The following is a 16,940-nucleotide window of genomic DNA, read 5'->3' on the forward strand; positions in this document are numbered from 1 at the left end:
AGTTTGCATTTTCCCAAGAAGAGCTGTGCGTGCCTGTGAAGACCTTGTCTTGTAACTTGACCTTTTATAACCCATATCCCCCACCCCTCTATTCCCTCCCTCCTTTCTCTCTGTCCCTCTCTGTGTATTCGAGTGTGTGTGTGTGTGTGTGTGTGTGTGTGTGTATTGACTGGAGGACACCCTCACATCTCATTCCTCAGAACACTGTGAGTCTTGTGTTTGAGATGGTCTAGAGTTTGTCAGTTTGGCTAGCCTAGCTGGCCATTGAGCCAACCCCCTCTCCCCCTGCCTCTCAGGCTTCCCTGACACCGAGATTGTGAGTGAACACCACCAATACCTGGCTTTTTCACTTGGGTTATGGGGATTGAACTCAGGTCCTCATCCTTGCAAGGCAAGGTTTATCAACCATGCCATCTCTTCAGGCCGCCTTCCTGATTCTTAATTGCCATGAGATGTTGAAGGATAGGACCGAAGGCCATTTCCATGGCATGGAATATCAGCATGCATGTAGGGGAAACAGACTTAGGAGACATGTGTGACCAGTGTCATGGAGGCAACAGACTCTTACAGCTCTTCTGATTTTCTGACTTCCCCCAAGTGGTACCAAAATGAGGCTCAGATGTCTTCCTCTAGGGATGTGGCCCCAGAGCGGCCCCCTCCCCCGTCTGATCACCTGCATGGGCGAGATTGCTCATCTTGGGAGGCCACCCAAGTCCTCTTGAAGTCTTTCTGTCTGCTACCTGGAATCTGTCACGGAGGAAGGCTCTGTGGTTTGTATCTTCACATGGTGAAGCATCTTCTCTCTCCTCGTTTCTAGATAACTTCTGGTTTTTTCTTTCACTTTTCTTGCTTGAATTTATGAAGCTTTTGCATTGTTTGTCCCCAGAGATGAAGGGAGGGCTGCTCAGACAATGGCTACAGCAATTACCCACAGTTCTGCTTTGTAATTATGAACACTGCTTTGTGTGTAATGAATTAACAAGCTTAATTCTGATAATAATATTCCTCATTGGTTGAATGTTCATGTACCCATTCCTTTAATCACTTAACCTGTCCATCCTGGACAAGTGACAAGCTTAACTGTAGTTGGGGACACCACAGAGAGCTGGATACACCAACTTCCATTCTCTGGGGTGTGTGTTGTGAGTCATTTTGCTGTAAGTCAAGATAGGCTTTGAAGGACATTAAAGAGGTCAAAAACCAACCACAAGCAGTGTCTTTTTCTGCTTGTGGTTGACAACGGAGGGAGCCAGATATCACAATAAAAGAGTCAAAAGCAAAATCTGCCAGCAACCTGGAGCAATATTTGGAGAAACAAAAACAACAAGTAAATAAATAAAATTTCATGATAAAAATCTTTATTAGAATTAAAGGATGGCAAGACTGACTTAATATTATAAAGCAATAGTTTCCAAATTTTCTAGACTAACATATGGGGAGAGAACATGTTAGAAGTTTCAGGAAGAAAAACAGACAGAGAAATAGTGGGAAGAACACACGAGGGACAGACGTTAGGAGAAACCTACATGAATATGTCCCATCTAGCAAGCATTTCTTAACTAGGGGTGTGAGGCTCTTCACACTGGCTCCCACATATATTTTGATTTCTAGTTTCCTTTTTGAAACTTAGCTCCAAATGGAGCCGGAATAACAGAGAAACAAACTTTTAAGGATAGTAAGACAGGTGGCGAACTGAGAAATCTTTTAAACTAGAAATGCTTAAGATGTATCAAATGTGATGCTATGAAATGTGTAGCCACCTTAAGCTCACTCTCAGCCAGAGCAGGGACAACAAGACATGAGCAGCTGTAGCTCAGTGGTAGAACTTTTTGTCCAGCATGGAGGTCCTGGCTTTAATCCCCAACCCCACAAAAGACAACAACAAAACAAAAACCCAGAAAAGTGTGGAAAACATTGTAGGTAGGTGTAAAATTAGGATTAAGAGTTTGGTAAATATGCCTGGAATAATTCCACATTTACTTTTAATCAAAATTCCAAATATGTTTATACTTGAGAAATGTACAATAAGGAATGGGTATAGTTATTAGTAGAATATTCATATATTTTGAAACACAGGAAGGTGTTACTCTTAAACTGCTTATGGAACTTGTACACTTGTGTGGACACACACACACACACACACACACACACACACACACACACACTCACACAGTGGAGGAAATGAGAGGCATATAATGTAGGGGAGCCAGATATGTCATTGCTTTCAATTAATTAATTTCAGATCAACCTGTCTATTTAGTGTGTGTGTGTGTGTGTGTGTGTGTGTGTGTGTGTGTGTGTGTGTGTGTGTCTCAGAGGAAACCTTGCTGGAGTTTGTTCTTGCCTAATACCATGTGAGTCTTGGAGTTCAAACTCAGGATATCAGGCTTGGTGGCAAGTGCTTCTTGCCCTGTGAGCCATCTGACTGGCCCACGAAAGCCAAATGCTTCACAACAGATGCAAATCCAATTTAAGAATAAAAGAGTTCAGTCAAAAAAGTTCAGTTTCATCATGCCTGCTTTCAAATGATCACCTAGCAGAGCCTGGAGTGGCCCACTGCTCCACTGGATGGGCCAACCCCATGAGCACCCAGGCAGCTCTGGTTAAGCTTAGTGGGTCCCAAAGCAAAACAAAAGGACATGGCCACAGGAAAGGTCTGGAGCTGAGGGGCAGTGTTGGTGACAGGTAGGGAGTGAGAGTAATAAGAATGATTGCATACATGTATAAAATTATCAAAGAATACCTATAAAACGTAGCAAAAAGTTGAAAGTTAAACCCAGTGATCACATATTTAAAAGTAGACAAGACATAATGGGGAACCCATCACTAACTGCTAGACAGAATATTATGGCATCTTTCTAAAGTGTGGATTGAGCTCACAGCAAGGGGGTCCCTGAAAGGACCTTTGTGCACTGTACAAATCTGTATTAAAGCATATAGCAGAGAAAAGATGGATGACGAGGAAGCCAGGCCCCTGTGCCAATTTTCTTTTACGGTTGGCTGGGTGGGGTCTGACATCCCAGGGATATTCCCATATTCTTGTGCTAAAACCCATTTCCTTGAGTAAGTTTGGAAACCATTTTTCCCCATTCACTTATATCTTTTCTTTTAAGGCAGAGTTTCAGATAGTCTTGGCTGGTCTTGAACTCCATGTACCACTGAGAATGGCCTGGAATTTCTGCTCTTTCTGTTTCCACCTTCCAAGTGCTGGAATTACAGGTGTCAGCTACCATGTTCACTTTATACTATGCTGGGGACCTAACCCAGGACACTATGTATAGCAGGTGAGCGTTCTGCCAACTGAGCTACACCTCCAGCCCCACTCACTCATTTTAAAATGTTGCATGGCAGGTGATTGCCTTGCAGTTGCTGTAATAATAGGCACACATATTAGTGCTGAAAATATCTTCAGGGAATTTACCACAATCTGGGCTATCTAAGAAATGGCATGGAAATTCAGAGAAAATAAGTGAACCCCAAGAACTGGCAGGTAGGTTTTAGTTAGTCCTCAATAGACTTGGGATTGGCCAGAAAATAGTATCTAGAACTTTCCATGGGAAACAAGCTACCTATGGCAGATCAGGAAGACACTGTAATAGGTAGTCCCTCCCTGCCCCCTCTTACACTGGCTTTTCTTTAGGTAGGGGGCCAAGGATTTTTGCCTCTTCAAAATGATGATATGCAAACCCACATGATCCCACAAACACTATTTATCCATAGCCAATATTTCTATGTCTGAGGCATGGAAAGACATCTCCTTTGCTTTCTAATCCATATCTATCTCTGAAGGAACAAATGTTGTGTGTGTGTGTGTGTGTGTGCGCGCGCACACACACACACACACACACACACGTGCGTGTGATAGATTGATTTCTGTGTCATCCTCTATCTCACTGAACCTGGAGCTCATCAATTCCAAAAGGCTAGCCATGGGGAGCATCCTATGTGTGCCTCCCTAGCACCAGGGTTACAGGTATGCACACTGTGCCAAGCTTTTTACGTAAGTGCTGCGAGTTGGAACACAGGTTCCTAGGCTTGCATGACATACACTTTATCAACTAAGCCATTTCCTCAGCCCCTGGACAATCATGGAGACATTTTAAACCCATATTTGTTGGCAGCAGACAAAATATCAGAAAAATAATAGGATATGCAGCTTTCAAAGTATTTTGTGCTTTCTTCTTTTAGCTGAAAGTCACTGAGTACCAGCCACACACATTTCTGTTTGAGAACAATAGTAGGAACATTGGGTCTGAGATTTATGTCGTAACTTTTCAACAACTTTACCTTTGCAGGAATTGAAAGATCCTCCAAATTGTGTGTGCTAGACAGAGAGACATGCTGAAATATATTCACTAGTGACCAAGTGGCATCAGGCATCAAGAAGCAGGGGTGTTGGAAGGGAGAGTCCTTAGTGACAGTTGCAATCTCCTACTGTGATTGTCATAGTGTCCTCACCCCTCAGCTCACCTCTCCCCCTGCCCCCCACAACCTTGTATGTATGTGGAAATCAGAGGTCAGCTTTGGGTTTACTTATTAATTAATTAACCAATTAATTGACTGAGTCAGAATCTCTCACTGGTCTCGAGTCTAGTAACCAAGTAGTCTGGGCTATCTGATCAAGAAACCCCAAGGATCCTCCTGTCTCTACCTCTCCAACACTGAGAATAAAAACATGCGCCACCACATCTGGCCTTTCTCCATGGATCCTGGGGACTAAGATCAGGTCCCAATGCTTGCAAGGAAAGCACTTAGGGGTGAAACTATCTTTCCAGCCCCAATTCTACTTTCTTTCACTTAACATTCTTTGTCCAGCAGCAACATGATTCTCTTAGCAGGAACTAGATAGGAAAACAATGGGAGGAAATCTGCCTCTAATGTGCAGAGCATTGCTTTGCATTTGTATTCTGTAACGTCAGTGAAGCAGTTAAGTTGTGAACAGCAGAGATGAATAGTCCCATGGGACCTGAGTACTGCATGTTATCAGAACTGATCATGCCTTCAAGGAACTTAACAAAGTCTGGGCTTCAAGAAACAACATGACATTTCAGAGGTAGCAAGTGTTTGCCACAGAACTGGCAGACACATTTTACTTAGGTCTCAATAGATTTTTGGATTGGCTACATGGAGGGAGAGCACAGGAAGGTAGATGCCAAATCTGGGATGCTGAAAATGAGCTGAGAAAACAATATCCAGAACTTTCTATGGAGAATAGGTTGTCAGGAACAGAAGAGGGACAAATGGCCATTAAGTTAGCACTCCTACCACTTTTGGTCCCCATGTTCTCATTATGTCAGTGGGCCAAGGGTTTTACCCTTTCAAAGGATGGCATTCGGTGCTGCTCAAGGAGGTGTCTGCTTGATGTATTTCCAGGAAGACTTTAGCAATGTTTCTATTTTCTCATGTATAAGTTGTACAGCCCTATAAGAATTGTTTATGTAAATGACCACAGGTGCCCCTGAGGTTCTGTCCACCCTGAGAACACACAGACATTATATATTTGATTTTAGATTTTCCCTTCAATCTCTGTTTGGCCATTCTCACCACCCTGAAAAACCCAACTTATAAATTTTATGTTTTGTGTGTATATGTATAGGTGTTGTTTCTGGGGAAGAACAGTGGGGTGCTTTCAGAATAGGTAATGAAATGGTTAAGCTATTGGTCAGACCACAGCTCAGCAGAAAGGTCTAGCTTGGGTGTATGGTAGTGTTTCCTAATGTCAGATGATTTATTTTAACCACAATGGGTCTATGAACACCAGGGTCTTCTTGTACCCTGAACGCACTCTCAGCAAAGGATGCTGCCCTGCTGACAGATGCTGAGGAAAAGGTGGATCCTGTTGGTGGCTTGCTCATACATCATTTATGCTGGTGCAGTAATCATTGACTGCGAAGTTGTCATTCATTCCCCAATTTTCTCTTTTTCTGTAAGATAATTAGTCTTAACCAAATAGGATCCTTATTTCTGGAGGAAGAATTTGCTTCCTCCCAGGGCAGCCCTGGCCGGTAACTGGGTAATAGGATGTTTACAGGGAAGTTCCTTGTGTCTGGAGAGACTCTTTAGTTGGGTCAGGATGACATAGATCCTGGATGAGACCATGTCCTGCTTAGTGCCTTCTCTTTTTTTTTTCTGTTTCTTTGGGGCTCCTTGCAAGGGTACCCTCTACAATTAACCACTCTCATAATAATCCCTACCTAAAGTAGCACTGTTGTTATTTCCCCTTGTGGAAAACTTGGGCAGTTATGGAAGTCATTGATTCTTTCAGCAGTGACTGTATAAGGGGCCTTGAAAAATTTAAGCCAGGAAATCCAACATTTTTTCTACTAAACTGGTCACAAAATAAGTCCATTTATTATGCCATGTCTTCTAAGCAGACTACACTTAAAGCCATTAAAACTAATTTAAAATAGTCTTAGAGACATGGTATCTAACAATAAACACAAAATGTTGGACTTTCAGGAAAAATAATCTCCTTGATTGACAGAGCAGATCCATGCCTAGAGCTAGTCATAATAAGAACATGTGTTTCATACCCATGAAACGTCTGGGCATGGCAGTATACTCTCAGTACCGCGGGTATACAAGCAGGAGGATGCTGGAGCATGTTGGCCACCAAGTCTAGCCATATTGTTAAATTCTAGGTTTAATGCCAGACTCTGTCTCAAAAAATAAGATGGAGAGTAAAGATGCCCAACATTGACTGCAGCCTCCAAAAGCACACTCACATGTGGACATATACATGCTTGCACACATATGAGCATGCATGTGTACAAACACACACACACACACACACACACACACACACACACACACACACACGCACACACACACACACACACACACACACACATACACATGTTTACCTGTTGCATTGTCACATTGGCTCAATGCTCCCTTGAGTGAGTCCCTGCCAATGTTCAATTCACTGTCAAGGTAGAATGTCACAAGTGTACATTTTCCATGTACATGAAAATTGTCCTCTGACACTCACGCTCCTTGTCAAGCCTTAAGGATTTCAGGAGAGGATCTACTTGGAGGAAAAGAGGTGTTCTTCTGACCAAGGACCTCAGTCAGTTCATAATTCTCTCCATCTAAGATGTAGTCTTGAGTCCTGTTGTCCCAGAGGCAGGGCATTCATCTTTGGAGTGCACAGGCACGCATGAATACTTGCTTCTCTCACATTTCTAGGGAAGGCTGGGTTGTCTATCATTGGCTTGAACAGGTGGCCAGTCTTTGTAGGAGGAGCTGCCTAAAGAGGTGAGAATATATCACACTCTCTACCAACTCCTCCCCCGGCCCATGTCTCAGGGAGCACCGAGGAAGAGAAGGTAGAGAGATTGGAAGAGGTAGAGAATGGGGAGGACTTGGGAGAAACAGTGTCTTCCAGACACCCAAGTACCATTGCACTCACTAACAGCCTCTGGTCTCCTGTACAAGACCTGCAGATGATGGAGAGGGGTGGGGCAATGAGCTTCCACTCCTAGCTGGGAAGTGACTGACAGTTGATGATGGCTAGGAGAGAGAGAATTCATTTTCCTTAGTGGTTTGGCACCTACTAGGTTGCCCAGGCTTCAATGGATGGTCACACGTGTGTGTATATATAGCCAGCTGTAATTAGATACAGCAAGGTTTTATAAAAGTAAGTAAAATTAGGGAGAGAGTTGGAGGAGCTGGAAGGAATTAGAAGGGGAGAGGGGATGAGTGTGATTGAAATATATTGTATGCATGCATGAAATTCTCAAAGAATAAATTAAAATATTATACTAAAATATATTTTTTTAAAAATCATCCACAGCAACCCTGCCCTATAGGCAAAAACAAAGAGTAGGGCACTCTAGAGGCATGGCTAGACTGTGTAGAGGGCCTGGCCCAGGAACTGCTTAACCCATGGGGTGTGGGAGCCAGCTCAACAGGGAGTGCCTCAGGCATCAAGTATGAGGCAAAGGAACTTGAAACAGATGGTCAGCTATGACTGTCTTTACTGACCAATGTGCCCTCTGTGGCCATGTTATCTTTACAACTTTAAGGGCAGGTGTCAACAAGGCACGCATATATTGTCTCAAACCCCAGTTAAGAATGTACTTCTGTCTCAGAAACCTAGAGTGAGGAGGGTAAAATCTCTTGGTCTTCCCTTTTTTTTTTCCAGAGAAGCCTGGGGAACCCCTTCTGTCCTCTCAAGCCTTTCAGTCCTCTCTCTGCTCTCCTCAAAGAAGGCACTAGTCTGCTTTGTTAGATCCTGGAAAGGAACAGGTCAACTTGTTGACTACTTTTACTTTTTCCTTATTTCTTTTTAAAAGATAACAAAGAAGTAGGGCTGGGGAGATGGCTTCAGGTAGTTGTTTCCCATCCTTCCTTCCCACTGTTGTGACCCTTTAAAACTGTTCCTCATGTTGTGGTGACCTCCCCAACTGTAAAATTATTTTTGTTGCCACTCTGTAACTATAATTTTGCTGTTATAAACCATAATGTAAATATCTGTGCTTTCTGATGGTCTTGGGTGACCCCCGTGAAAAGGTCATTGGACCCCAAAGGGATAGTGATCCACAGGTTGAGGACCGCTGAGTTTGGGTTCCCGACACCCAGATAAAAGCCAGGAAAAGTGGCGTTGCACGAGCACATGCACACGCGCGCGCACACACACGCACACACACACACACACACACACTCAGTGTTAGAAGGGGTTGGGATAAGGCAAGCAGATTCCTGGAGCTCTGTGTCCAGCCAGCCTCAAAATACAAGAGCAGTGATAGAGACGGCACCTGACAGTCAGCCTCCAGCCCCCACATGCAGATGCATATACACACACCCCACCCCCCAGTTAAGAAGGGGTTCCAATGAAAAGGCACCTATGGTACTTCCTCAGCATTCATGGAGACCTGGGTTTGATCCTTACAAAACCAGGTGTGGTGGCACACAAAGGAAATCCCAGTTCTCTTGGGGGGAGGGAAGGCAGGATGATTAAAAGTTCAAGGCTGTCCTAATTAGAGGTAATTAGGCCAGCCTAGGATACATGAGACTCTGTCTTCAAAATTAAAAATAATTTAAAAGACAGATACATGGGGCTAGAGAGATGGTTCGGCAGTTAAAAACCACTTGCTGCTTCTTTAGAGGACCTGAGCTCCATTCCCAGGACCTGCATCAGGAGGCTCACAGCCACTTGTAATCCTCTGAGCACAGGCAGGCATGTGCACATGCCCCTCCCAACCACGTGTACACATACACTTTTAAAAGGCAGCTACAGTATAAGTGGAATTCAGACGAAAGCACATTGTAACCTTCCTCAGCACAGAGTCTATAACGTTGTTGCTGCACTTGAGGTGTCCTGAAAAGCCTCCAGGGCAATGGCTGTGACATTCCTCAGGGGTGAATGCATTTCCATCACTCATTCTGAAACCACATGTTCCTTGTCTTTTCTCTCGCCTCACAATGAGGTCGGAAATAGATGTTCGTCCCCACCTCCTTCAGGGTTATGAATAGCAGCACCTTGAAAAGGCCTGGTGGCAATTGAAAGTGATGCATGCGGTTCAGAAAGGAGGCAGGCATTCAGGAAAACCAGGCAGGAGGCAGGCTGCTAAGTACAGAGCATGACGGGACCCCCTCCATCTCCCACACTGGCAGCCAGGTGCCACACTCAGGGTCAAATGGAGAAGCGAGTGGGTGAGGGCTCCAAGAAGGAGCTGCACCTACCAGGCGAACAGGCTGAAAAGTCCAAAGGCGACCCAGGCATTGGATCAGATTTCTGACCCTATTCTCCGTGTCTTCGTCCATACCCCTTTCCAGGTGGCTGGAAATATCAAATGGTTTTTCTCTACCCTCCTGACTGTGGGACTTCTCATTCAGTCTATCCAACCAAAGGAATTTGCCAGAAGTTGCAGTGGGTCACCTCCAGCTCAAGAACTCAAGGAGCTTTGCACTCCACCTCTTGTCCTTGCCAGGAGAATGACAGGACAGGGATGGGCCTCCGGCTTAAGGCAAGAGTGAGGGACAAGGGCAAGAAAAGATACAACTCACTACCTCACAGTGTCCTGGTCAGTTGGGCTCTGTCTGATCTAAAGACACTCAAATGAGAACTGAAAGATGGCTAGTTTTAGTGTGGGGGTAAGTGGTGTTTTGATGGAAATCTCTTGACTAATACAAACCTTGTTTTCTACATGTGGTTTGTTTGGAGAAAGAGCAGGGAGAGTTGGGAGTAAGGAGGGGACGTGTGAGGTGGTGAGCCTTATCTGAAAATGTGGACAGGCCTCCTGGCTGAGGCAGCAGTAGGACTGATGTTGCTTCCCAATTAGAATATCCCACCTGGGTGTGGAAGGTTCCAGAACAAAAGCTGTATGGCTGCTGTACCTCCTTACACTCTGTGAGGCTGATCAAAACTTCTGTCACTTCAGAGAGCTAGAACATCGCAGGTCCAGAGACAAATGATTTGGGACTACCTTTAGTTCCCTAGTCACTGTGTTTGGCCTTGTGAGACTTGGAGGCAAATAATTTGTGGAATATATGATGACCTTAAACTTGCACTGACCCAAAGGCTGAGCATGCCACAGACCCCATCTGAGGTTGATGGCTGAGACCCCCTGCTTTTCTGTAACACGACTGTATGATGTTCCCACCCATATATTTTTAAATATCCCTTGATTTATAACTTTCATTGTTCCACTACTATGAAAAACCTCATGAAACATTGAAGCATGACATTTGGGGTAACCTGAAGTTGTGTTTCTGGGACCATGGCCACTAATATTTGGCTCTAGAATAAACTCTCCCTTTATTCTCTTTTATACTGACACACCTCTTAACTGGACCTTGACCAAGGTGAGGGAATCGTAGAACATTCTACCTTCCTGGCCACACCGGCCATCACATATGCGTCCAGTTTCAGTGAGGACAGACAAACATTTCAGGTCTCCTCTGCCCACCTGGCATATCAGGCTCAGGCAGGTGTACACGGGCCACATACAAAAAAGGTGTAAACGGTACCAGGCTCTTGGTGGAGGGTGCCAGCTGATGGCTTGCTTATAACTGCATCCCAAACACCTTCTCCCTCCTCCTGGCCCTGTTCTCCCTTTCCTTTTCACAAATCCTCTTCCTCAAAGCTACGCCCCACATGGACCCATTTGCATCCAACTCTCTGAAGCTGTGGGTCCCTCAGCCCGGGCACCCAGCTTACATTCAGTTTCCCAGGGTTGTTACACCTGTGTGTCGGGGGATCTTACCCACGATCATGTGGTTGCAGACATCACAGAAGGTGGGCTTCTTAAAGACATGTTCCTGAAAGGCGTGGACCTTGTTGTTGCTGCCAGGGTGCAGGCCAGGCCTGGAGGCCATAGGTGCAGGGCTTCCAGGGACGGGCATTGGGCTGGGGCCTGGGCTGGGGCCTGGGCTGGGGCCCAGGCTGACCTTGGCCAGCAGGTCTGCTTGCAATTTCACGTCACTGTTGGTTCTCGGGAAGAAGTTGTCAGCACTTTTGCTCCGCAAGCTCTTGGTCTTGAAAGAAAGTGACCGTTTTAGTTTCTGGAGCTGCAATGCAATGACAGGACAACTGCTCTTATGATCAGTCCTGTGACTCCTGTGGCAGGTGCAGCTAACTGCCCTGTGCTGACCCACAGATACCTTAGCCCGGGAGGCTGGGCCAGGCCCCAGAGTGGGTAGTTCAAGGCCTGCAGCTAGCTGAAACGGGACTCAGAGGTCCACCCTGAGCAGAAAGAGGCTCCACCTGCCCTATCCCACCTTCTTCTCACCCTTGCTCCTTGAGTTTCCACCTATGTGCTTTCTAAAGTCCCAGGATACTGGCTTTTTGACCTTTTATCTTTTTGAATTTTCATAGTTGGAAATGAGGTATGAACTCCTGGGTGCAAAGGCTGTGTGTGTAATAGTGTCTTCTCTTTGTCATGACAAGGTCTTTGGTCTTATGATCATAAGCTAACTGTCTTTATGGACAGCATAGTATATGAACAATGTCTCCTTATGACTTGATACTGATCTGGCTAACTGGTCTCCAGGACATAAGTCAGAAGCTCTCTAATCTGCACGTATCTGAAATATGTGGATGAGAAATGTGTGTGTGTGTGTGTGTGTGTGTGTGTGTGTGTTTGTGTGTGTGTTTGTGTGTGTGTGTGTGTGTGTGTGTGTGTGTGTGTGTGTGAGAGAGAGAGAGAGAGAGAGAGAGAGAGAGAGAGAGAGAGAGAGAGCCTGCATGCCCATGTGGTATATGTGTGTGTGGTATATGCTTCTGCTTGTGTGTAGTATATGTGTATATGTATATGTACATGCACGTGTAACATTGCAAGTATGTGCATGTATGTTATATGTGAAATATGTTTGTATGTATATGTGTGTGGTGCTCATATATGTGCCTGTATGTATGTGGGGTGGGGGTGTGTGGGGTACATGTGTTTACGTGTGCGGTATGTGTGTATAACTCAATATTTTAACAGCCTGCTTAGTTGTTTAGCTAATGTTCCCTTGCCCTGGTGTTCAGCCTCAGTAAAGCAGGTCACTTCTCTTTGTCTTTGGGACTTATAGTAATACACCAAGTGGATTTAGAATAGTTCTGGACTTGATTTCAGTCTGCACTCCTAATCCAATCCATGCTGATTCTGGAGGGATCTTCTGGAAGCACAGATGTGAATACATGAGTCCCATCCTTCAATTCTTCTAGATACTTCCCCTTTTCTTGGGCATTAAGACATGCTCCAGCTGAATGTGCCACTGCAGGCCTAGAACTCTAGCTACTCAGGAGGCTGTAGCCAGTGGATCACATATCCAAGGCCTGACTGCTTTGCAAAGGGAGTTGGATTCAGCTTTGACAATTTTGTGTCTCAACAATTAAATGGTAGAAAACAAGGCTGAAGCTATAGCTCAGTGGTAGAATGCTTGCCTGGCATATGTAACACCTTGGACTCTGTCCCTGGCACTAAACAAACAAAGGGTACAACCCCTGCTGCTTGAGCTCCTGGGCCCTCAGCCCTGGTCACAGTCTGCGCCAGCATTGGTTTTGCTCAGTCCTTGCCAGCTACCATGGCTCTCTCCCAATCTCTCACACATTTCATTATCAGCCCTTAGCACCCTGTCTTCCTCCCGCCCAGATAAAAGGAGTGAACAGTGTGCTAGTTTATGGCTTTCGGGGGTCACTACACCTTTGAGGTGGCCTCCTTTGATGAGTATTCACCTGTGGCCATTCTTCCTATTACTCAGAATCACACCTGCGGAAGCCATGCATGAAGGTGCCCTGTGCTTACTGGAGTCTACACAGTGGGACCGGACTCCCCAAGGACATGTAAGATAACTTAGGCTGCCCCAGCCTGCCACCTCTACCCCACCTCTATATTGACCTCAGAAGACTAGGAAGCCACTGTGGCCATAGAGCAGGACACAGCACAAAAAGCCATATCGATTTGCTGTGATTCCCTTCAAAAGCAGAACATATTTTCCACTCTCTAAATCTTGTTAGTTTAAAAATTCTGCCAGTTTTAGGGACAGAGATGAGACAAGATTTCACATCACAGTCTAGGCTGTCTTAGAACTTACTATATGGCCCTCAAACCTGCAGCTTACCCTCTCTCCTCAGCCTCCTGGTGATAGTCCATATGTGAGCCATCCAGGCTCTTGGACTTTGCTTTCATTTTACTTTAATGTCCAGCTGATGAGATGGATCAACACATAAAAGGCACTTGTCATCAATCCTGAAGACCTGAGTTCTATCCCTAGGACCTACAAGATGGAAAGAGAACTGGCTTCCACAAGTTTTGCTGTGGCCTCCACATATGTACTGTGTTATACACATACACACAACACACACACACACACACACACACACACACACACACACACACTTTCAAAAATTGACTGTATGTATTTCCTGAATGTTGTACTATCATATAAGGATATTTCATATAAATATGTGTTGTAAGTTGAGCATATTCACGACAGTTATTACTGTTATTTGTCTATTTATCTATCCCAGATATCTGGCAAAGGAGGAACAGATGATGAATGTTCATTGGGATTCTTTCTGGTCATAAAGAAGAAAGCAATGTTGTTTGCAGGTAAATGATGTAACTGGAGGAAATCACACTAAGTAAATTAACCCAGTCTCAGAAAGACAAATGACATGTTTGCTATCATTGGGGGTTCTTTTTTTCTGGTTTTTCGAGACAGGGTTTCTCTGTGTAGCTTTGGAGCCTATCCTGGCGCTGGGCTATGTAGACCAGGCTGAACTTGAACTCACAGAGATCCCCCTGCCTCTGCCTCTGCCTCTGCCTCCCATGTCCCAGGATTAAAGGCATTCGCCATCACTGCCCGGCTCACTGGGGTGTCTTAGATTTTATATAGATGCATAAAATCATGTATGGGTTATATGTGACCTGAGAGTAGAAGCAAGACCATTGGGGAACAAAGAGGATTAATGAGAGGGGAGAAGGGTGAAGGGAGTAGGAGACTACGGGCGGGGGAGCTCTAGGCTGGTTGTAAGGTAGGACTCTGTGGCTCCTTCGGAAGCTTCTCAAATGCTTTCGGGATCAAATCTGTGATAACCTGAGGGATTATGAGAGGCAAGACTCCTTCCACGCAGGGAGATCACAGACTTGAACTATGTTACCTCTAGCAAGATAAAAGGGACCCAAGCTGAGACTACAACTTCCTAGCCAAGTCCTATCCTGACTGTCAACCCTACACACTCACCAACAGAAAGATGGCAGTAGTTAAGGCTGTTGAGCTACATGTCTGCTCTGCTTACAGGGTAGAACCAACACAGGGGTGTAGGCAGGGAAGGTGGTTATTGAAGCATTGGAGAAATAAAGGCTGAAGGAGGTCAAGTATTGATGGGGGAAGTCCTTCTATGTATATGTTTGTCTTATTGGTTGATAAATAAGACACTGTTGGCCAAGAGGGAAGCAAGTTAGGCGGAACTAGGAGACAAGGAGGATTTTGGGAAATGAAGGAAAGGGAGAGAGTGGTCACCATGTGATCCCTGGAAGAAAGAATGCATAAGGCCGACATCTTTGGTAAGATAAGTCCTTATAAAATTATATAGGTTAGTAGTTATGATCGATAATTAAGATTGAGCTAGTAAATAAGAAATCCTAGTCATTGGCCAACAGCATTGTAACTAATATTAAGTCTCTGTATGTTATTTGGGGGCCCTAAAGCGGCTGCAGAACCCAAGTGGCAGGCAGAAAGAGTTATCATTACAAAGTATCAGCTTAAGGTCAAAGAGCTTTTGAAGACTGGGTCCAAAGTTAAGTCTGCCTTCTGCTGACCCTACACTCTTTGTGTTCTTGAGTCTCCAGGTGTTGGACAGGGGTGAAAGGCTGTTACCCCAGGTCTCAGGAACATGGGACTTCTGCTGGTCAGTGAGTGGGGAAGTAGGTCTGTGGTCTCCAGAAGTTTACATATGATGACAGGGAGTCCTCAGCACTTCCCATCCTTGCCCTCATGTCCTCATGTGTGTGGCTGGACACCGTGATGGGTGAGGAAGTCTGCTTGCTTCTAGAGACAGAGGTTTGGTTGGAAGCAGATGAGACATTTCCTACTGAGGTGGACTGCTTAAAAGACATGCCTACCAAATAAACAGGATCCTAGCTGCAAGCTCAAACAGGCACTTCAAACATCCCCAATGGAACAGAGACCAGACAGGAAGATATCAAATGAGGAAATACAAATAGAGTTTGATAAGCACAGGGTCACAAAATCATTAACTTCTATGTACAACCACTAAGGTGGTACAGTTCTATTTAAAAGTATTCTCTTTTAAATAAGAATTATAAGCATAATAAAAAAATAAAATGTAAATTATTTAATGTGTCTATGTGAGTATATACTACATAGATGCTGGTACCCCAAGGGACCAAAGAAGGTATAGGATCCCCCAAAGATGGAGTCACAGGCAGCTATGAGCAGCCTGATGTGGGGACTAAGAATTGAACTTAGATCCTCTGGAAGAACAGCACCATTGAACCACAAATTTAGCTTCCACAAATATTCATAAGTACATTCTCATGGCTGGAAATGACCTATATCTCAGTTCTTAACATTTTTGTAAACTTTATTCATTTGTGTATTTTAGTGATTGTGATCAAATACCGGGCCTTGTACAAAAGAGTTTACCAATGAGCTACATCTCCAGTCTCACATATTAGAAAACTCTCCAAGTAAAGGATCATTCACTTCCTTATTCATTAAAAATAATTCAGTAATGAATATCCATTTGGATGCTACAAGGAGCCAGTCATAGTACCCAATTTTGGTGATAAAACAGTGAAAATATTTAATGACAATGAAATTAATCTCCTTATGGTTTAAAGTCGAGTAGGCAGAAGAAAAAAATGAATAAATGACAATGTACTTGAGTGAGTGCTTAAGTTACGAAGGGAAAAAAGTAGATGAGGGCTTTAGAAGGTCACAAGAAGGATTTTTTGACAGGTGACATCTGAGCAGCGAGGTGAAGAAAGCTGTGGAAAGTGAGTAATGTTGCAGGAGAGCATTGGGGGTAGTGGAAAAACTAGCAGAAAGATATTGTTGGTATTGGACAACAGGCAGAAGAGCATTATGGGTGATGAGAAAGCCAGCAGCCAATGGTCCCAGTGAGAAAGCAGTGTCCCCTGCAACAACTGATGAGGACGCGGCAAGGGCACTGATCCAAAAATCAGCTTCAGTTGGGGCTTCCTTGCTGGCCATGGCAAGGGCTGTGGAATTTATCCCAAGGGCAATGGTTCAGAGCAAGAAAGTGGCTAGGGCTGACTTTGATTTAAAGGGATACTCTGGGGAGTATTTGAGAAACAGATGGTTAAGAGGCAAGACTGAAGCAAAGAGCCCTGCTGGGAGTTACCTACAGTAAGTGTCTGGCCAAAAGGGGATTCTGACATGTGATCAGACACACTTGTATTGCAGGTACATTCTGGAGATGGACCCAGGGGTTTGTTGGGTTGGATATGAATGAGTAACTC

The 16,940-nt window shown here is 44.6% G+C and overlaps 1 protein-coding gene across 2 annotated transcripts in view; it reads right to left on the reverse strand.

The window, feature by feature from the left end:
• Window positions 1-16,940, reverse strand: part of Stac (SH3 and cysteine rich domain) — a 125,102-nt gene that overhangs the window by 62,271 nt on the left and 45,891 nt on the right. For both annotated transcript variants that reach the window (XM_035444611.1, XM_027414743.2), the window contains exon 2: window positions 11,211-11,514. In XM_035444611.1, coding sequence (XP_035300502.1) covers window positions 11,211-11,514 — 304 coding nt within the window. The remainder of the gene's footprint in view (window positions 1-11,210; window positions 11,515-16,940) is intronic.

This window comes from Cricetulus griseus, chromosome 4 (assembly GCF_003668045.3).
Source record: "Cricetulus griseus strain 17A/GY chromosome 4, alternate assembly CriGri-PICRH-1.0, whole genome shotgun sequence".
NCBI classification, from domain to species: Eukaryota; Metazoa; Chordata; class Mammalia; order Rodentia; family Cricetidae; genus Cricetulus; species Cricetulus griseus.